A 21,635-nucleotide genomic window follows, 5' to 3' on the forward strand; every position below is an offset into this window, starting at 1 on the left:
TTAAGCTGTAACGTTGGCTAGTGCCGTTCTGTGGGTTATGAGGAAGGAGACGATGACTCTTGGGCTGCCTAGGGCCAAGGGCGGTGTTATGCCACCAGGTTTGTGACTTCTTTCATCCCATATCCCTCCTCCCAGCTCTACCGACAGATCCCGTTAGGCTCAGTTATAACTCCGTAGCCCAGGGAACCTCACATGGATATTTGTGATAGTACTTTATGATTGTGTTATGTGTCAGTATGATTGTGCTAGTGTGTTACATTGCCGTATGATTGTGTTATGTGTCAGTATGATTGTGTTATGTGTCAGTATGATTGGAATACTGTGCTACGTTGCAGAATGTTATTTTGTGTATCATGTTATTGTGTTATGTTTCAGTATGATTGTGCTATTGTGTTACATTGCCGTATGATTGTGTTTTTGTGGGAATGCACTATTATTATCATCATCAGTATTACATGTTTTTTTTTAGATCACAGTCAAAGATGTCCCTACTGCTTACTGCTACTCCTTCACCGACCCCCATATCATCACATTTGACGGCAGGTAATGTGTTGTATATGTTATATGTGTGGTTAGCTACTAAACATCCGTGTGACAGTGTTATCCAATACCCACATATTGATAAATATGATTGGTTTTTAGAAAGCGTTCGCAGATTTTAAGGCTGTTGGAGATCCTGCGTGGGCGTTATAGGGAGTGGCTAGCAGCTCGGAATGACGTCCTCCTGGGGGTAGTGAGAGCTAGATCTAATAAGGGTGATGATGCTGGTGACTATATACATCTATAGGTCTAAGTGTAATAATGGTAAAAGTAGGGGCAAACTTCTTATGATACATATTTTCAATAATAGTGAATAAGTTATGAGCATTGAAAATGAATGGATTAGAACCTACCTTTTATTTTGAGTTGTTGCCCCTCTCGTTGGTAGCACCCAGCCTGTTTCTGCCACTTAAGCTGCTTAGTTGGTTCCTACATACTGTAGTTGTTATGTTGGTGTAGCGTGTGGCAGCTACAAGGCCTTCAAGAATCCCAGTTGGGGCTTGTACTGCTTCTATGCTTACCATGCTCAGAAGAGACCTTTGATCTACTCTTCTGAGAGCGGAGATTGACATCACTGTAACCCTCCCCCAAATTTAGCGGTGATGACGCATTTCGCCCCTGGCTATCAACTGTCAACAACTGTCATGTGAATTGGGATAGCCAATAAGATCCTGCTTTAAAAATCAGAGTAAATCAGAACCTGCACATCTCTTATACACTGCTCACAGCAATGAGTTTATAGAAAACCAGAATCATGATATGCTCAATATCACATTGAATAGGTGTCAGTAAACCCAGTTAAATAAATAGGTTTTAAGTATTAACCCTTTGAGTGCCAGCATTTATGTAAGAGGTAAGAAATAATGTGTAAAAAAAGATTGTATTTCCTATATAAGTTTAACATTACTGGTCATTATAATGAATAAAAATGTTTTCTTGACAATTTTTACACCTACAGTATGTTGACAATTCACCAAAAGCACTCAAAGGGCCTTATTCAATGCGGCCAGCGAGGGGGTGAAATGGCGAGGATCGCCGAAAACAAGCCACCCTCACCGTTTGGGTGTGGTATGGGACTCCGACAGTCTGGATCCCGACAGTCATTATCCCGACGTCGGGATAGAAACATAGGATTTGAAGGCAGATAAGAACCACTTGGCCCATCTAGTCTGCCCCTTTTTTAAACATGATCCCAGGATCCCGACTGCCCGGAGTCAGACAGCATGGCGAGCGCAAAAAAGCCCCTTGCGGTCTCGCTGCGCTCGCCATGCTGCGGGCACGGTGGCTCGCTACACGAGCCACCTATTCTATTCTCCCTCTATGGGGTCGTGGACCCCCACGAGGGAAAATAGCGGGTGGTCGTTGGACACCCGGCAGTCGGCATTTTTACAGTCGGGATCCCGACGTCGGGTAAATGACTGTTGGGATCCCAACTGTCGGGAACCTGTCCGGCACCCCACCGTTTAACCCCCGAACTGGCAACTCACCCTATTCAACGTTCTAGGGGAATCCTCGCTGTCAGAGGAGGGCGATGATTCCCCCAAACGGCGTGGCTTGCAGCTAATGCAGGGATGCCGCTGCATTTAGCCGCGAGCCTCGCTGTTTTGGCGGCCGCACACGTTATTTCCACTTGCTGTAAAATCCCATGCTAGGTGGAAATGGGGTGAATACTGTTGAATACTGACCCGCAAGCAATGAGCACTGCTCCCCGTCACAGCTCACAAAAGAGCATTGAATACTGCCCAGAGAGTTAAACACATTAGCCGGAACTAATTTTAGTGTGGTTGGTACACTGGCGGCTGAGTTCTGTATTTTCCTTATATAACATTATTATTGTCATTGTAACATAAAGTGCATTTGTATCTGCAGATATTACGATAACTTTAACACTGGCACCTTCGTACTGTACAAGAGTGCGTCTCGCGAGTTTGAGGTCCACGTCCGGCAGTGGGACTGTGGGAGCGTCGAGCACCCAGCTTCATGTAACTGTGGCTTTGTAGCCAAGGAAGGGGGAGATGTTATCACCTTTGATATGTGCAGCGGGCAGCTACACGAGTCCCAGCCTCACCTATCCGTGAAGAGTCAGGATACAGCCGAGGCTAATTTCAAGATTACTGAATCGTACCTGGGCAGGAAGATTACGGTATGTACCTTACCAACCGTGGATGTGCCCCCCTAGTTCACTAGTTCTTTTAAAAAAAAATGATTTTAATGCAAGTTGGTCATTATAGGTGCCCAATGGCATGCACAGGAACAAACGCACATATTTGTCTATAGAGTTCTAGCACTGAAGTCACTCTCTGGTTTGGTGCTTCTAACACAGTCTGGTATGTACCTCTGCACCTCTGCAATGAGATAAAGACCAGACTGTGCTAGAAGCAGCACATCAGAGATGGACACCCCATCGGACGATGTTCGCAGCTTACCAAAGCCAACCTGAATCGGGCCCCATGTGGTGTCTTTATAAATAAATTGTAATAATAATAATTATTATAATAAAAGTCTAGCCTGAAATCCCACAGCTGCTTTCCATGAATACATGCTTGTATCACTGTGTTCCCATACGCTCCTCTGTGGTATATATACTGTATGGTTAGCTCCTGCAATCACTTCCTCTGTAACTTTGTATACATATTCCATCATGGACTGCGGAATAGTCAGTGATTTATTACCAAGCTCAATGCTGGAGGGGACTGTACAGTATAACACTGAAATGTGATTCATGGTTTTCCACCCATTAAGGGGTTAACTCCGTAGCCTGTGGGAAAGTCTGCACCTATTTGTCAGAAAACAGATGTGTCCAGAATGTCGCAATAAAGATCCCGAATTGGAGGTTTGTCCAGGGGGATAAATACAATAGTAAAATATACATTCTAGCAAGTCGTCTCCTGCCGTACAGCAGAAAGGTTGCATTGTCTGGTTGACGGTTCTCATGTTGCAGCGCTGAGCGACCATTGGCCGGAGAGACTGGGACTCATCCTGTGCTATTCGCTGCCAAATTTCCCCATTCTGTAGCGTGTATCACAGAAGGGATAATTTGAGTCGTACATATGTTATTCCATTCCAGATATATTGATACGTTAAATCGTCCTTGAAATGATACCTCTGTTCGCAGCGTGGCACTGTCTAGTTGGCTGGTGGAGGACAGCTAATGAATTTGTAATGGAACAACTTGTAACAAGTCTCGGAGGTGCTGCCATTGCATGTACACTGGAAACGGCGATTTTGAAGCCAGAACTAGTACACAAACTATAAGGTCTGAAGGTATAGGTGACGTCACTGAGGCATTAGAGGCATCAGTGATGTCACTAGTTCCACTGATTAGATAGTAGTGTACATATAACATTTATTTATTTATTAACAGTTTCTTATATAGCGCAGCATGTTCCGTTGCACTTTACAAAGGAGACAATGATACAACAAACTGGGTATGAGGGCCCTGCTCGCAAGCTTACAATCTACATACATGCATACATACATATATGAGCCTATTGGTTAATCAGGCACCGTAATGAGGACATGACCACATGTGACAGTAGCAGTCACAGGATGTGTGTAGTCAAATGAGGGCAGCAGGAATCCAGAGACTGAGCATTATATGTTGAAAGGAGCAGGGTCCCTGGCAGATCAGAGTACATCAGGAGAAGAGTGATGTGTCAGTGAGGGCTGCATGTGACAGGGGCAGTGACATTATGTGAGGAGAGGAATGGAGGCAGCAGGAAGCCACAGACTGAGAGTTATATAGTGATAGGAGCAGGGTCCCCAGCAGCACAGAGTATATCAGGATATGAGTTATGTGTGAGTGAGGGCTGTAGGCTATAGACTTAGCAGTTGGCTTCTGGTTTGGATTTCTGGCTTACCTCTAGATTGTATATGCAAGCCTGTCTGCAGATGGCATACTCTCTGGTAATCACCTTTCCATACAATACTACTTAGTCCACCAGCTTTCCCTGCTTAGAATCTGCTTTTGCAAGTGAACCAGAATTAGGCCCCTCATCTGTAGCTTCTCGGTGCTGCTTCCCGTTACTTACTTTGTAATTAGAGTCTGTATACTATTTGCCTGCAGAGAAATAGCTTTTCTCCCACCCAGATTGTTGTAAGCATATCATAATGGAGAATGTTCCTGGTGGGTATAAATAAGAGACAATTCAGCCATAGAAGTAATTACTTTTTGCATCCCAGTGATAGATGAATGTCTCTCTGTTGGTTCCAGATCTCTTTCTCATCCGGAGCTTTTATCCGTGCCGACGTGAGTGAGTGGGGAATGAGTTTAACTCTCCGGGCTCCCAGCTCTGACTTCAAGAACACACTGGGACTGTGCGGAACGTTTGATGGAATCCCGGCCAATGATTTTCATGATTCCAAAGGACTCCAGCTAGAAGAGACGGCCCACAGCCGTCTTCATTTCATCAATGCATGGAAGTAAGAGGCTTCACCTTTATGTTTCAACTTGTTACTTGCATAAAACAAAAAAAACATTTGTTGTATATTTCAAAATGGCCGACTGATGTCTGTATGTCCGCTTACATGCGCTATGGAATCGGCCCCCGGCCCCTACAGCTCTTTCAATGCAAAGATGGGAAAGCACAGGCAACAAACGCAATTAAAGACACGTAGGTCCCGATTCAGAACTGCTTGCTGGGCTGCGTGTGTTTGGAGCCCAGCAAACAGGTTAACCACCCCCCCGGAGTGGCTCGCCAGCGCCGCCGCATCACCCACCCCCCGTGGAGTGACTTGGCGGCTGTCACCGCACCACCTGGGTCCCTCCCCCCCCCTGTGGAACGACGTGGCGGCCGCATCGCATAACATTACATAACATTTCATCCTAACTGGACCTTGGTACAAGATTCTGAGCTGCCTTGGGTAAAGTGATGCACTGGGGGAGGGGGATATGTAACAGCACCCCTGTGATGGTGTAATGTCGCACCTGCGTTCCCAGGTGGCGGGTAGGTTCAGCGCTCAGTGGCTTCTTCTTCCTGACGGGAGCCTGTGGCAGAAGACTGAACACCGCAAGGAGCACACAACAACCCACATACAAAGTTACGGTGACAACAGAATTTATTAACCAGGGAATTAGTCACCGCTGCAAATCAATTTTGGTTCACGTTCGATACGTGCAATAAACATTCACAGTATACTCCGGTTTAGAATAGCCTCACAAACTGTAGTCACAAATAATGATCACAAGACACTTCAATCAAGGTTAATCAGAAAATAACATTAATTGATTATACTGGCTGCAGCCATCCACCAATCAGAATTTTGGTACCCATTCACTGTCTGGCTGCAGCCTAGGAGTAGGTAGTCATTGCTGCCTGGTCACTGTTTAATTCACAATCAGAGCAGCAGTTGAAGGCACACACTCTGCTCCCATTAACTCCCATCATGCCACTGTTCTGACTTCTTTTTTCTTGTTCCTATAGAATTCCCGCAGGAGAAAGTTTATTTGATAAGGTTCCTACTTCCAAGCCAGCAAGCACCAGCTACACCAAGTATTGCAGCTGCGCAGCTCAGACGGACATTGCACAGCCATCCCTAAACACGCATTTCAGCAGTTCTCCGCAGGATGATCCGGCCTGCACAGGCAGAGACAACGTGGGGTTCCCTATGTTTATACCAGTCCTGGATGTTACTAATGAGTACACATATTCTGCAGATATAAGTCACGATCTAAGGAAGCGCTCATTAGATAACGTACCCATGGCGCATGACGCATCTCCTGCTGAGGGCATCCGCCGTGCCGGTCCCATCAACTGTATAACCTGCAAGAATGAATCGTGGAGAAACGTCATCTCCAGAAGACCAGCACAAAACCTGGGAAGCAACAGGAACCAAGGCAGCCGGCAGCATCGTAAGGAACACGCCGGCAGGAAACGTGCTAAACGTCAGAATTATTATGAGTACATCTCATCGTTTCCATATCAAAGTCTTAGCCAAACGGACTTGGAAGGATTCAGTTACTTTTTCCCAGAAGACCACTCCACTGACCCACAGCAGGAGTTTCTCCCTTCTTGGCCCACTCCCTCGGGGCTGACTCAATCCCACGCTTCAGCGGTTTGCCAGCAGGCTGTGTTTAACTCGAGCATTGGGAAACTGTGCGTTGGTTTTCTGGAGAAAAGGCTCATGGATGTGATCGACATGTGCGTTACGGACGTATTGTTGAAGGACGACCTTGGCTGGGCAGAAGCAGGCCTGGCCCTCCTGGAGAACGAATGCGAAAGAAAACTTGTGGAATTAGGATATGACCGAAAGAAACACTTGCAAACGTCCATAGATCACATTGTCCTCGCCCTGAAATGCCCCAGCCTCTGCAGCGGCAACGGGCAGTGCATGGATTGGGGTTGTGCCTGCTACGACGGTTATGGCTCATATGACTGCAGCATTTTGTCTGGTAAGTGTGGTACCCACCTCATCAATACGCAGAGGCGTAACTCTGGGTGGCAATGGAGTCATCTGCCACTGGGCTCCTGCTCCTAAGGGGGCACCTCTCCTCCCCTGCGAGCTTGAATCAGTTCATTGAAAGCCATCTCTATTGCTTCTGTTGCTGACTCCGGCTCCTCCTAACATACTGTAATTTTTGCAAGTGTCACACCCTGTATTAGATCCCATGACCTGTCTTACTGCAGACAGACACCTTACTGATTGAGCTATTTGGGGGGCACCGATATTTATCTTGCCTCCGGGCAACTGGGATGAACTTATGCCACTGTCAACACTGTTTTTAAATGTGTGTTTGACCTGCTCCTGTGTGTAATGTACTGGCTTCCCTGTTGTCCCTGTAAAGACCAGGTGCCTGAGATCATTGAGCTTGAAAATTCTGGGCTTTGTGACGTCAGGAAGTACGACTGTACGTCTGTTAGAGTATTCGGACTGGGCTTCAGAGAAACTGTCAGCCTAAAGTGTGAATTTACAAAGCAACAGGTATGTTGTGTCTGTGCGGTCAGTTTTATGTTCCTCAATACTGTTTGTTCTTCTATGTCTGGGCCATCCAACTGGTTTGTCACATGTCATAAGGTCCCTTTCCGTGACTTTTTCCGTTGCCAACTTCCTTTAGAAGCTCTGTGGACTCTGATAAAGGAGAACATCCTTTTTGCACATTATTTAGTCTGTAAACACACTTTTATACCAGTAACTAAGACATAAAGGGGGACTATTTATAAATCGGCAATGGGGCAAAAAAAAAAAAGATAGGCCTTTATGGGAACCAGCAGCATTTCTTCCTGCATTGCCAGGGATCTACCTAGAATGCACAGCGATGCCAGGTGCCGGGAAAGAGGTGTGGCCTCACGAATGGGGGTGTAGCTGCATGGGTATGGGGCACGTCACCACTCACCCACGCACTTTCCCCTTATGCCACACGTCCATGATATCCCCCTGATGAGTCCGATAAAACAGGCAGGTGTGTGTTTATCACACATTCTCATAATACATTTGCGTTGTTTACAACTAAACCGTTTCATGCCCTTCCCTTTTCCCTCAGTACAGCGGTGGCAGATGGACTCCCCTTGAGCCAATACTAAGGGATGCCACCTTCAGGAACTCAAAAGCTGTTGATTGCCACATTCCCGTTGATGCTGTTCAGTCTGACGGGATGGACCCTGTAGATGACAAGCCCATTGCAAGGTGGCAAATTAAGGTATATTGTTGTCACTTTGTAATCTTGACCAGTGGCGGCTCCAGAGGAGGGGCTGCATCACTGTTCAACATTCAAATAGATAAGACACACCCACTACTGTTCCGAACTGACTCGCTGGCAGTTGGTATGGATCCCCTATTTGAATGTTTAACTGTACTAGAGCCCCGCCCCTGGAGCCTCAGCTGATCTTGTGCTGCGGCCCCGCCTCTTGAGCCTCAGCTGATCCTGTGCTGCAGCCCCGCCTCTTGAGCCTCAGCTGATCCTGTGCTGCAGGAGCATCAGCTGATCTTGACATATTGGTATAATGGTCAAACCTACATCAGCAGCGCTTTACCCTGTGGTGCACACTTGTTTTACACAAGCAATGGATGTTTCATATCCGGGGAGCTGCACGTACTGTATTTTCAAAGGTTTTGTCACTTAAATTAATCCTATTTCCGTGGTATTTGAAATGATAGAGTCCACTTGGGTAACTGCATATGGACTACAAGGTAGATGAATACATTATCTGGTAGATGAATACATTATCTGCCTTTATGGGAAAAAGAACCACCCTAAAACTCTACTAAACAGTAAAATACCTGAAGAACTCAAATAAAAATCTAACAACAGCTTGCAGCTATTATTGTGTTACAAATTGCTCCGGTTGTTTGAAGTAATGTGTCAGTACTTATGTGTTATTCGGTCATTTACATTCCACACATTTATCCTCAGGTAACAAATGACGGGGATGTGTTCAGTAACTTTAAATCCATGATGTTATACGATGGAGCCTGCCAGGCTTGTGACCCCTTGTCCGACGGGCTGTGTATACTAAAGGTACGTTGCACGCAGATTGACGCTCACACTGCCTGGCCTGGGGGATCGGCTGAGCAGCTATGAAAACAATGCTTCGTACTTGTCTTTTTGTTTCCTGTTTCTTTTTCACAAAAATAGGTTCAAAGCTAAAGCCAAAACTGATTTGGGTTGATTGGCGTAAGCTAACCATAAATGATAAATACTATATAAATGTGTACCTTGGGCATCCGTTACCAGTCAGACTACCCGGTGTCTGCTACGACCCCGGTGTGCTGCCCTTTCATCATCTGATTGTATGATCATAGTTTTCCTTGGCAGGATGTAGAAGGCTCTTCTCAAATTGAATTAGAGATTAGGGGACTCTTCTCTCCCCTAAGGGAGTGGTGTATCGACAGTTGTAATGTCAGTTATCAATGTCCTCTGCAGCGAGTGTATTGGCCTGTACACACGATGTGCTGTGTATGTTTGAAGATATATCGGCCATTGGCTGTGCAGTAGGGATGACCATCAATGATTCGGAATCATCGATGGTTTATGGTCGATGTCAGGCTTAACTGAATAGTTTTCTTTTTTCTTTTTTCATCAAGGGGCCGGGACACTCCCCCAACACCTGTGAAGCCCCGCCCCCATATTTTGTTTGGCCCACAGGCCAATCTTTCAAAGCAAATGGATGACCATCGATATGTAAATACATCGACGGTCATCCATTGCATACTTATACACCATCGATGGCCAGTTGCACTTTTGCTATTGATGGCAACCACATCGTTGGCAAAGGCAACGATGGCCATCCCTGCCCTGTAGCGTAGTGGTTCTGTAATTGGCTTAAGCAGTTTCTCAGAGAAGTATAAGATTGAGGGCCCAAGGTGATTGAACCGCATCTACTGGTTCCCCCACAGATTTTGCTGCAAGGCCTAGCTGTGTATCATCCCGCCACCCCTGTATAATTTCATAGAAACACCCTGCTTGCAGCAGACTCATGGAATATAATTTTTAGTAATTAATTTAATGCTAATTTCAGCCAGATTTGACTTTCTTGGAAGATGCTGCTCCCCACAGTGATGTCAGTGTCCAGGTGCTGTGATTCTATCATGTTTTGGCCTAAGTGGTAAATGAAGTCACCGTTCCATGACTAATATCTTTAGGGTCTCCGTCCAGCTGTGATAACGTCACCGGGAGGGAACCTCTGAATGAACAATGTCTGCTTTCAGCACTGTCATCCTTTGTGATTGCCTTTCAGGAGAAAACATGTAACATCGATGGCCTCTGCTACGCTCAAGGAGACACGAACCCGACCAGTCCATGCTTGCTCTGCAATCCTGATGTCTCCAAGCTAACGTGGTCTATTGCTGAAAGTAAGCTCCTCTGCTCTAGTACTGGGGATTATTCCTCCCTATGTAGAATGTGCTTTTATCCAGTTGCTTGCTTTTTTGCTTTCCTTACAAACATGAATCAGGCCCACACAGCGTACCAAGTTAGAGTTGTAAGAAGTGGGTACCGTCTTTGGAAAGGTGCCACATGACCAGAACAAATCTGCATCCAATCTATCTAATGTTAGTGGGCTAGACATGCCGGACATACCAAGTGAAGTGTGGCCACGCCCCATTGTCATGCATGTCACCGACTCACAGCAGCGGATCACACATGCCGGTCCAGCGCTGCTGCAAATGCTGGGAGACATAATGTTTTGTACACAATGGGGTCTATTGTTCTAGGTTGCTGTTACCCTAGGTATGTACATTGGTTGCTGTTACCCTAGGTATGTACATTGGTTGCTGTTACCCTAGGCATGTACATAGGTTGCTGTTACCCTAGGTATGTACATTGGTTGCTGTTACCCTAGGCATGTACATAGGTTGCTGTTACCCTAGGTATGTACATTGGTTGCTGTTACCCTAGGCATGTACATAGGTTGCTGTTACCCTAGGTATGTACATTGGTTGCTGTTACCCTAGGCATGTACATAGGGTTCTGTTACCCTAGGTATGTACATAGGTTGCTGTTACCCTAGGCATGTACATTGGTTGCAGTTATTCTAGGCATGTACATAGGTTGCTGTTACCCTAGGCATGTACATAGGTTGCTGTTACCCTAGGCATGAACATAGGTTGCTGTTACCCTAGGTATGTACATTGGTTGCTGTTACCCTAGGCATGTACATTGGTTGCTGTTACCCTAGGCATGTACATTGGCTGCTGTTACCCTTGGCATGTACATAGGATGCTGTTACCCTAGGTATGTACAGGGGTTGCTGTTACCCTAGGCATGTACATTGGTTGCGGTTACCCTAGGCATGTACATTGGCTGCTGTTACTCTAGGCATGTACAGGGGTTGCTGTTACCCTAGGTATGTACATTGGTTGCTGTTACCCTAGGCATGTACATGGGTTGCTGTTACCCTAGGCATGCACATAGGTTGCTGTCACCCTAGGTATGTACATTGGCTGCTGTTACCCTAGGCATGTACATAGGGTTTTGTTACCCTAGGCATGTACATTGGTTGCGGTTACCCTAGGCTTGTACAGGGGTTGCTAGGCATGTACAGGGGTTGCTGTTACCCTTGGCATGTACATGGGTTGCTGTTACCCTTGGCATGTACATGGGTTGCTGTTACCCTAGGCATATACATGGGTTGCTGTGACCCTAGGCATGTACATAGGTTGCTGTTACCCTAGGCATGTACATAGGTTGCTGTGACCCTAGGCATGTACATAGGTCTCCAACCTTTTTTGGGTCGGGAGCTACTCGCGACAAAATAAACTGCCCGAAGAGCTACTAAAGTAAAAAAAAAAAAAAAATCTGCATAATATCCCAAAAATGCCCTTTACACATAATGCCACAAACTGTGATGCCCCTGACACATTATGCCACACACTGCAATGCCCCAAAACATACCTTCCAACACTGGAGGCAGAGGAGAAGTCATCTGCGCGTGCCCCGCACCGTGATGCTCCATTATACATATGCCACACACACACGATGCCCATTATACAAATGCCCCACACCGTGATGCACCATTATACATATGCCACAATGTGAAGCTCCATTATACAGATGCCCCACAGCGTGATGCTCCATTATACATATGCCACACACACACGATGCCCATTATACATATGCCCAACAACGTGATACTCCGTTATACAAATGCCCCACAGCGTGATGCCGATTATGCCTATGACCCACAACGTGAAGCTCCTTTATACATATGCCACACACCGTGATGCCCATTAAACATGTGCCACACAAATGATGCCCATTACACATATTGCACACAATGTCCCACAGTAAGGCTTCTAATAAAAAAATGTAAATTACCTGCTTGCTGTCAGGGGTTCATTTTTGTTGCCAGGGGTTAATGCTCATTGACAAGGGGGTCACTGCTTGCCCCCTCCACTATGCCCGTCTTCACATGGGCATAGTGGGCAGTTGCACCATAATAAATTTCTCCATAATAAACTTTTCGCTGCTGCAGCATTCAGAGCTCAGCTCCATCATCCCCCTGCTGGCTTAAGGAGTCCGTCCGTTGTTCCCCCACACCATGCTAGAAGTCATATTTGACTTTGCATCTGACAGGGAACACAGCGCTGCAGCGTTACTCGGAAGTGCCGGGAGCGCTTAGCGCGGTGCTCCCTGTCAGACGCTAGAGGTCAAATATGACTTCTAGCGCCTGCTGTCTCCTCTGGTCCCCGTAACAAGGACTACAGCGGGGGAAGGTGACGGCGGCTGTAGCGGGGCAAGGCGGCGGCTATAGCGGCGCAAGGTGGCAGCTATAGCGGCGCAAGCCAGCGGCAACAGCGGGCGGGCGGACCGGGCAGGCAGCAGTGGTCTAGCCACCCGTTTCGCTCAGACGAGCTACCGGTAGCTCGCGAGCGACGGGTTGGCCACCACTGCCCTAGGCATGTACATAGGTTGCTGTGACCCTAGGCATGTACATAGGTTGCTGTGACCCTAGGCATGTACATAGGTTGCTGTGACCCTAGGCATGTACATAGGTTGTCTATGTGGTATATCCAGTGCTATTTTTGTATTAAACATAACAGTACACAATAAGAGCTCTGATAAAACACATTAAATTCTCTTTCAGACAACCAGCCTCCTGTGATTCATTCGTTACCTGATATATTGCAGACGTTTTACAGTGAAAACTTTCTGTACCAGTTCATGGGCTCAGATCCGGAAGGCTCGGCCATCCTGTTCACGTTAGAGTCCGGTCCGGAGGGGGCCACACTATCTCCGGCAGGATTGTTAATCTGGAAAGTTATGTCGCAAAGCACAGAGAGATTTGTCTTTTCCGTATCGGATGACTGCAATGCAAAGACCACAGTGACGGTGGAGGTGAGTCGCATAGTCTGGTCTGATTTCCATAGTTTCTGTAATCGCCTCTTCTGATTGGGAGCTGCAGTGATTATTTCTCAGCGCGCCACTGAGAAACGAGCTGAGACTTTGGGGTAGATTTATTAAGCTCGGCAAAGTGATAAAGTGTCTGGTTTTTATCACCGGCCAATCAGCTCCTACCTGTCATTTTTCAAACCAAGCCTGACCAGACACTTTATCACTTCACCGAGCTTAATAAATCTGCCCCTGAGTGTCGCCACCTCACAGGACGCACCAGTCTGTATTGCTGCATGCAGTCCGTGCAAATTGGCAGTACACCAGGGAAGGCCATTTACATGAGCTTGCAGACGGGAGATCACCAATACAGGCTGTTGCGTCCACTGCGTGACACATTATAATAATGCTCATTATGGGTCAGATGTGGCAATCTTCAAAAAAATGTATACAATCAGCTCCCAACTGTCAAGTTACAGCTGGGTTTTAAAAATCACAGGTAGAAGCTGATTGGCTGGTTGTTTATCACTCTCCACTGTATCACTTTTTGAAGCTTGATACATCTGGCCCTATATGTGGCCCTATATCGCACCTTGCCCGCAGTGTGGTGGTAGTATACATTAGCAATAATTGTGGTCACATATAATAAAACATAGAAAATGACACATTGAACTCTCTGCTGATAGCGGCTGTCAGCTCTTCCAGCTTGCCCAGCCCCCGACCCCCCTGCCGCACTGACACGCTGCTGAGCTCTCTGTTAACAGCGGCTGTCAGCTCTACCATCTGCCCCCCACACCGCTGACACACCTATGAGTTCTCTGCTAGCAGCGACTGTTAGCTCTTCCCACCGGCAAAGCCCCCTCCGCTTAAGGCAGTTGGACAACTTCTGCAAATCTGGTGAGACAGGAGGGCTGGATTTGACTTTCTTGGCAAACCCAGCCATCTTGCTTGTATGAAATTATATAAGGAGATTTCCAGGGAGGACCCTTTTAGTGGCCATCTATATTTCAGCTCCTCAGGGGCGTGTTCATGCTGCTCTCTCCAGTGCCTCACCCTATTGGACCAGATTCTTTCCTAGGCTGGTAAGTTATTTTAGTCACTAGTGGTGGGGACTGATTCAGCAGTAGGCTAAACACAGGTGAAACTGAGGTGACACAAGGTGGTTTTATATAGGTGGTTTTATATATAACATAAATGTGCTAGGCCACAACCCATTTAAAAATGTGCGGAGGCTAGGTCATTCCCATTTTGTTGCATGGTATCTGCTCTTTGTTTAATGTGTATGTTTTTCTCTCTGATTGGTTCTATACCATCCCCTCTGTAATACCCTTTTACACCGCCACAAAAACCTGGGTTTTTCCCTCTGGACCCGGGCCAGCGGCGGTGTAAAAAGGGGTTACGCCATGTCCCATTACACAGGACATCTACCAGGTCCTGACCTGGGTAGAGGGCAGTGTAAACAGGTACGCCGGGTCATTTGACCCAGTGCCTGTTAACAGCAATGGGGGAACCTCCGGAACGCAGCATCCTGCGGTCAGTATGAAGGTTGGTGGGCGCACACAGCCTCCGCTGCTGTACTGACAGCAGCGGAGGCAGGGAGGAGGTGACTGGATGCCTGTGTGTGGCATCCATTCACCTCTGGGACTGGGGGCAGCCCAGCGGCCTACCTTTCGTGCTGGGCTTGCCTCCAGCACGGCGGTCTGGGGCCCGGCGCGTCAATCGGTGGTCCCGGCGCATGGAGATGATGTCATCTCCAAGTGCCGCCCCCGTTTACACTGCGGGTAGGCAACACAGTGTAAATGGTGCAAATCCTGTATCCGACCTTGCTTAGATCCGTGTTCCAAAAGCCGGGTCGGATCCGTGATTTGGGTGTAAAAGGGGTATTACATTCACAAATAATGATGAGCAGGAGATCAAACCACAGAGAAATGTCCTAAAAATGCTCAGCTACAGTAAACTGCGGATAAACGAGGTGTAGGAACCACACAGACTCGTTAGCAGTGCAGAGATTTGTGATGATAATTATACACTAAGCATCCCCAGAGCCAGACATTAGGGCAGGCTGGGGTTGAATGTTACTATAAACAAACATTTCTGAATTGGAGGTATATTTAGTGGTTTGGAAGAGGCTGCGATCAGTTCTAATGTCATCTGGAACAGAGAGATATAACCCCTTTGAAGAACAGAAGGTGGTGATTTCCTTGGTGTAGTCACTCATTGAGCAATTACACCTGACATTTCCTAACATCAAAGGCTGGAACGCAGCAGATGAGTGCTCGGTGATTGAGTCCTTATCTGCATCCTCACATAAGCGGAAAGTGAAGGCCACATTTTCCCTGTCTGTCTTTTATGACACTTTGTAATAGGATGCCATTTTTTGGGGTCCGATTATCGGCAATTTGCGCGATTTTTAGTGAACCAAACAGGTACTAGAGTGCAGTTTGAGGAACAGCTTTTGGCTTTTGCCATGACCAAAAAATCGCATCCAGATGTTTTTACATTGAAAACATACAAAATCGCAAATATAACAGGGTGCTATTTTTTTTCCACACACCTAACGCCTAAAAACGCACAAATATAGACGTGATTCTGGAAGGCAAATTTCCACAGATCAGTCAGCTCTGTGCATGGTTCTGTCAGGGAAAGTGTGTAAAACTAAAAATGCTAAAAAAAAATAGTGTGGGGTGTACAAGGGTCTGCCTGAGGGTAAGAGGACTGGGATGCCTGCCACTTAAGGTGCAACAATCCCGGCCAACATTCACCACATTAACATTTGCCATATGGACACTGATCATTGGAATGACAACAGAGCATTCCTGGTGGTCCAGTGGTGACTTGTCTGGTATGCCTGGAGCAGGGGATGACATTCTAATGGCTTCCAGTGGATACCGCAGCACTTCCAATGGTGACTATTGCTAATCCTAACCCCTAGCCCTTATCCCTCTGCCAACTACCCTAACCTATCCTCCCATAGCCTAACAATAACCCTCCATCTAGTACCTAACCCTATCCCTCACCCTAGTGTCTACCCCAAACCCTCCCCTCCTGAAGCCTAACTCTGACCCTCCTCCTAGTGCCTAACTCAAACCCTCCCTTTCCACAGCCTAAACCTACCCCTAGTGATTGCCTAACCCTCCCCCAGTGCCTATCCCTCATGTACCGCAGCCTAACCCTCCCCCAGTGCCTATCCCTCATGTACTGCAGCCTAACCCTCCCCCAGTGCCTATCCCTCATGTACCGCAGCCTAACCCTCCCCCAGTGCCTATCCCACATGTACCGCAGCCTAACCCTCCCCCAGTGCCTATCCCTCATGTACTGCAGCCTAACCCTCCCCCAGTGCCTATCCCTCATGTACCGCAGCCTAACCCTCCCCCAGTGCCTGACCCTAAACTCCTCCCACCCCACAGTCTAACCCTCCCCCTCCAGTCCATGCAGAATGCCGACATTTCTGATGATGAAATTGTGAACATTTTACATAGCTGTTGACATTGTGACGTCGGCATTATGTACAGCACAGGTCTTCAACCTGTGGCCGTCCAGATGTTGTGGAACTACATGTCCCAGCATGCCCTGGCAGTTTTGGCATGCTCTTATAGGAAGAAATGTAGCAGTGCATGTTGGAACATGTAGTTTCACAACATCTGGAGGGCCACAGGTTGAAGACCCATGATGTACAGTGTATGAACATTGTAAATGTTCACATTATGGCTAGATCCCATATGACACCCCCCTGTGACACTTCCATAACACGCCCATAAGATGGTCTCCGCGCATCAACAGACTCCTCCCCTTAACCGCAGGTTGCATCTGCCCCACCTGCAGAGCAGCATGGTTTTGTCCATCTTCTAAAATTGCAGCCTTGCCAACAGGTCTGAATCAGGCCCTTAGTGTAAGACACAGATGCTCCAACACGAGTCTTTCCGCCAGGTACATGATAATCTGCCCATGGATTCCTCCCACTTTCCTGTATACAATGCCACTAGATGGTGCCCAGCGGAACATTTCTAGTTCTGTTCGACCATTCATAGCTGCCGGTACTGACCTTTGAGAGGGGCGGAGCGGGTACTTTTTACCTGGGCCTGGGTTTGCTGCAGGGGCCCGGGTCCTGCTCCCCCCCTCCCCCCGTTGCAGGGAGCCGGGCAGTGGGCAGAGAGATGGCAGGCTGACCCCGCAGCACAGCCTCTCTCCCCAGCTCAGCACAAGTTGCTCAGTGGCGTGTACTGAGCTGGGGAGAGAGACAGCTGCAGCGGCAGCCTATCCTCTCTCTCCCTTTCATAATTTTTTTTACGGGGCGTGGCCTCACCCCTCCCAGAGGCCCCGCCCAGTGGCCCCGCCCCCTCAATTTTACCAGGGCCCTGTCGGCGCCCCTGCTGACCTTACTGTTGTTCTGTCATTTTGGCATGCTGGTGACTAGTTATACATATGTGATATACAGTAATACACCTACCAATGTCATGTTGCCCAATCTTTCTAGGTTTCTGTGAAAGCGTGCGGCTGCTTGAACGGTGGATCGTGTGTCGCTAACGTAAACTTCCCACCGGGAAAAGGGGAATATCTCTGCGTGTGCGCATTGGGGTTCGAGGGAGAAAACTGCCAGACGGACATCGATGACTGTCAGCCCAACCCGTGCGGTGCTGGAAGATGTGTGGACGAGACTAACGGCTATCACTGCGAATGTCCTCTTGGTCTGAAAGGTAGGATGTCTGGTGGAGGCACCACTACTCATATGCCCCAATCAATAATTAGGTGACCAGATACCTATTCCTTATTGTTATGCGGGGGGGGATGTAATACAGTGCAAGTCCAGAGAGTAACCTTAGATGTGCATGTACCTTCCACATCATTCGATGGCCAGCGACCATCAAATCATGTGGGTGTTCCCCACAGCCTGCGAATGGATGTTTATGTTAAACATCCATTTGCAGCCCGTCCGAAGGTACGCGGCGTGTGGGCGGAGGGGGGCGTAATATAAGGCGTTTATGACATTTAGCGGTCACCTTAACTGTGGCTAAAACATGATACACTGCAAACCGATGACTCCAATGATAGAACACACATATAATATTGAAGTTAATAAATAAATGGGCCGCATTACGGATCCCCTTTCTATATGCCCTGTCAGACTGCCATGTGGAAAGCAGATGTTGCTCTCAGGGGGCGAGCGTGGAAAAATAATTACAGACCTCCGCATGGCCGGCTCTACCATTAATCCACTTTAGGCAGGTCCTGGGAACTGGGGGGCACCACTGAATGTGGATATAACATAGGGCCTCATTCAGACCTGCTAGCTAGGTAGCGTGTATTTGCTGCATACCGAGCAGGTAACGCTGCCCCCACCAAAGGCACACCCCCCCTGCTGAGCGAATCCCTGGGCGCGCCCACCGTTTTTATGGACACACCCATAAAAACGCTGGGCAGTACCATGCGTACGCCCCATGCCTGCCCCCTTCCGACCACCATTAGTGTGAAACTCGCTGAAAGCGTTCGCTCCCGGGGCTTACACATGCGCCATCAGGACCGGGGGCGAATTCTGGAACGCTCCCATAATTCAGTAGTGCTGGCGGAGGATGCGGAGGTTCTAAAACGGAGACTCCTCCCTTTTACCTGAGGAAGTGGATAATATTGGTGGCGGTTGGGGGCAGTAGGCTGAGGCTTTGCCTATGGTGATGAGAAATCTTGCACCGGCCCTGTCTATAATATTATTTCTTTAAATAAAGATTTTAATAATTACATGGTGATGGAATTAAAAAAACAAATACTGATTTGATTTATCCATACCTCAGACCATAATTGGGACATCTGTTGCTTTTACGTTTTTGTGTAGTTGATATAAATCCCAGATCATTTTGAGAGTAGCACTAAACAGCAGATTTCCAATACAAACTACCGTAGACAGGTACAAAAGATTGACATGATCAAGAGATCGACATGTGAAAGGAAAGACTGGTTCAAAAGGTATATTATTTTCATGTCGACATTTTGACCGTCGATCTTATGGTGTCAGCTTGCTGACTTGACAACCTGTTCATTGTTGATCTTCTTATCCACACCCTACTGAAATGTAATTCTACAAATGTTTAAAGGACACTTTGATTCCCTGCAGGAAAGGCTTGCGAGGAGGACCTAGACGAGTGTTTATCCGCCCCTTGTTTTTCGGAGGTACTTTGTGTAAATACATTTGGTTCCTACAGCTGTGATCCCTGCCCAGAGGGTTATGAAGGAGATGGAAGGACATGTGGTAATTAAATATCTTATCTAAAATATTTCCATATTAATGGGATAATTTACTATAAAAAAGAGCAGTAACCCATAGCAACCTATTAATAATACGCTTTGATTCATCTACGGTATGTTAGAACTCTTGGCTACTGCATAGCGCTGGTGAGCACTGGCTTAAAGGGACTCCAGCAGACTGGGACACGCAGCGTCTCTCATGCACGCGCGTCCCAGTCGGCAGAAACCCTGTCAGTCTCCGCTTCAGGGAGACTGTCAGGGTTAGGGGGGGTGCAGGGAGGCGGTGGGGACCGGCGAGCGGGGAGGCGGCTGAGGCAGCGGGGAGCTCCGTCGGAATGGGGCGCATAATGAGTGTTTCGAGCGCCCCCTTCTGCCGGATTCTATCGCCAGCCATTCCAAAGCTGACGGCCACTCCATCTGTACTAACATGTGCGATCAACATCACACTGCGGTGACAGAGGCCCCCTGCGAAACGTGTGAGGTGGTGTGCGGGGGGGGGAGTGTCTCCATCACCACCCTGAGCTCTCCTCACTCCCCCACCAAGGCCGAAAACCTAAGCAGGCTGTCCCCGGCGCCTGCTCCCCCTGCACCTGGAAGGACCTCCAGCTGCGTTGCTAGGGGGAGGAGGAGTTTACCTTCTGGGTCCAGGCTTCCTGAAGGAAGGTAAGCCAGGGGGAGGGGGGTCGGCATCTGCGGCGGGGGTCGGTGGGTTGCAACGGGCGGCAACAAGAAGCCCATAGGCTTCTATAGGGTATCACCACCCAAAGCTGGCTGTATTTGCAGCTTATGACAACCTTGTCCATTCCGTGAGTGCTTCATAGTTTAGGGGAGAGCGTGTATTTTTATTTTTTAAACTCATTATTTACATTTTTATGAACACAGCGTAGGAAGTCACCAACGCAGCTTGGTATGTGTTTGTGCAATTTATTTACTACTAGCTGAGGTACCCGGCGTTGCTCTGGTTTGGTTGTGCACTTAGCGTTACTAGAACTTTATCCTTCTCTTGTTTTAAGCTTGACGGCTCTTCCAACAGACCCAGGAGGTGGCTGCCCAGTGTATTATTTTTGGAAGTTTTATTTTTTTATTTTTTATTTTTGCGAGTCTCAGCTGCTGTTGCTGCTGCCTTTTTTTTTAGCATCAGAGGACACTCTGCCAAGAGATTTTGTTTAGGAGTCATTGTAGCTCACCTCAACTCCCAGCCCACCCAATTTTGCTTTCCAAACCAAATGTCACCCTTCATCTAAAACTGCCCACTGATGGCCCAGAACATGCTTCCTTGGTCAATTTTCTCCATGTTCCCAGCAACAGGAAGTCACACCAAGAACCCAAGTACTCAGTTAGGCATCCCAAACCATTTGTCATCCGTCTGTGAAATTTCCATCAAAATGTGTCTTATGGAAAGCCCAGAACACGCTTCCCGGGTGAAAGGTCTGCCCGGCATACACCAACCTGACAAGGGACAGAGGTCCTGGTCACACCAATAGACTGCCCAGACCATTTGCCATCACTCTCTGAAGTTCTCATCCAAATACATCCAGTGGAAGGCCCTTAAACCCAATGTCCTCTACCTCCTCTGTTATGCAACTTTGCCATTCCTTGTGCTTCCCTGACCCACTTTGTGTAGTGGCCAGAAACCTTTTTGGGCCCCCATGGGTTGGGTTTGGGGGATTTTAGTGGCTGCAAACCTAATCTGGACCTAATCAAGCCACCTCTCTTGGGTGTCATCCAAATCGGACCAACAGTGTCTGAGAGAGACAGCTGCAGCTGTAGTCTGTAATTTCCTTCATACTTGTTTACATTTTTTTTCAATGGGCATGGCCACCCCCCTCCAGAGGCCACGCTCCCTCCATTTTACCGGGGCCCGGACGACCTCTCGGCTCCCCTGAGACCCCTTACTGTCTCTAGTCCATCCTAACTTTTACGCTACATTGAAATAACATTCAGACAATTCCTAGCATAAGAAACAGAAACTATTCCATAAGTAAAATTGTATTATTGTGTTAACGTTTCAATAAAACTCTCATTATACTGCATCACCGATATCACAGTGCTGGGAACCTGGCTTTGGGAATAACATATTTTTCTTGTCAATGTC

General features: G+C 47.6%; 1 protein-coding gene across 6 annotated transcripts in view; it reads left to right on the forward strand.

The window, feature by feature from the left end:
* VWDE (von Willebrand factor D and EGF domains) overlaps nt 1-21,635 on the forward strand; it is a 169,053-nt gene that overhangs the window by 130,225 nt on the left and 17,193 nt on the right. For all 6 annotated transcript variants that reach the window (XM_083186812.1, XM_083186814.1, XM_083186813.1 and 3 more), the window contains 11 exons: nt 470-543; nt 2,410-2,683; nt 4,754-4,962; nt 5,964-6,931; nt 7,325-7,461; nt 8,021-8,176; nt 8,891-8,995; nt 10,215-10,329; nt 13,062-13,312; nt 17,781-18,000; nt 19,410-19,544. In XM_083186812.1, coding sequence (XP_083042938.1) covers nt 470-543; nt 2,410-2,683; nt 4,754-4,962; nt 5,964-6,931; nt 7,325-7,461; nt 8,021-8,176; nt 8,891-8,995; nt 10,215-10,329; nt 13,062-13,312; nt 17,781-18,000; nt 19,410-19,544 — 2,644 coding nt within the window. The remainder of the gene's footprint in view (nt 1-469; nt 544-2,409; nt 2,684-4,753; nt 4,963-5,963; nt 6,932-7,324; nt 7,462-8,020; nt 8,177-8,890; nt 8,996-10,214; nt 10,330-13,061; nt 13,313-17,780; nt 18,001-19,409; nt 19,545-21,635) is intronic.

The sequence above is a fragment of the Crinia signifera genome, chromosome 5 (assembly GCF_055691185.1).
Source record: "Crinia signifera chromosome 5, ASM5569118v1, whole genome shotgun sequence".
NCBI classification, from domain to species: Eukaryota; Metazoa; Chordata; class Amphibia; order Anura; family Myobatrachidae; genus Crinia; species Crinia signifera.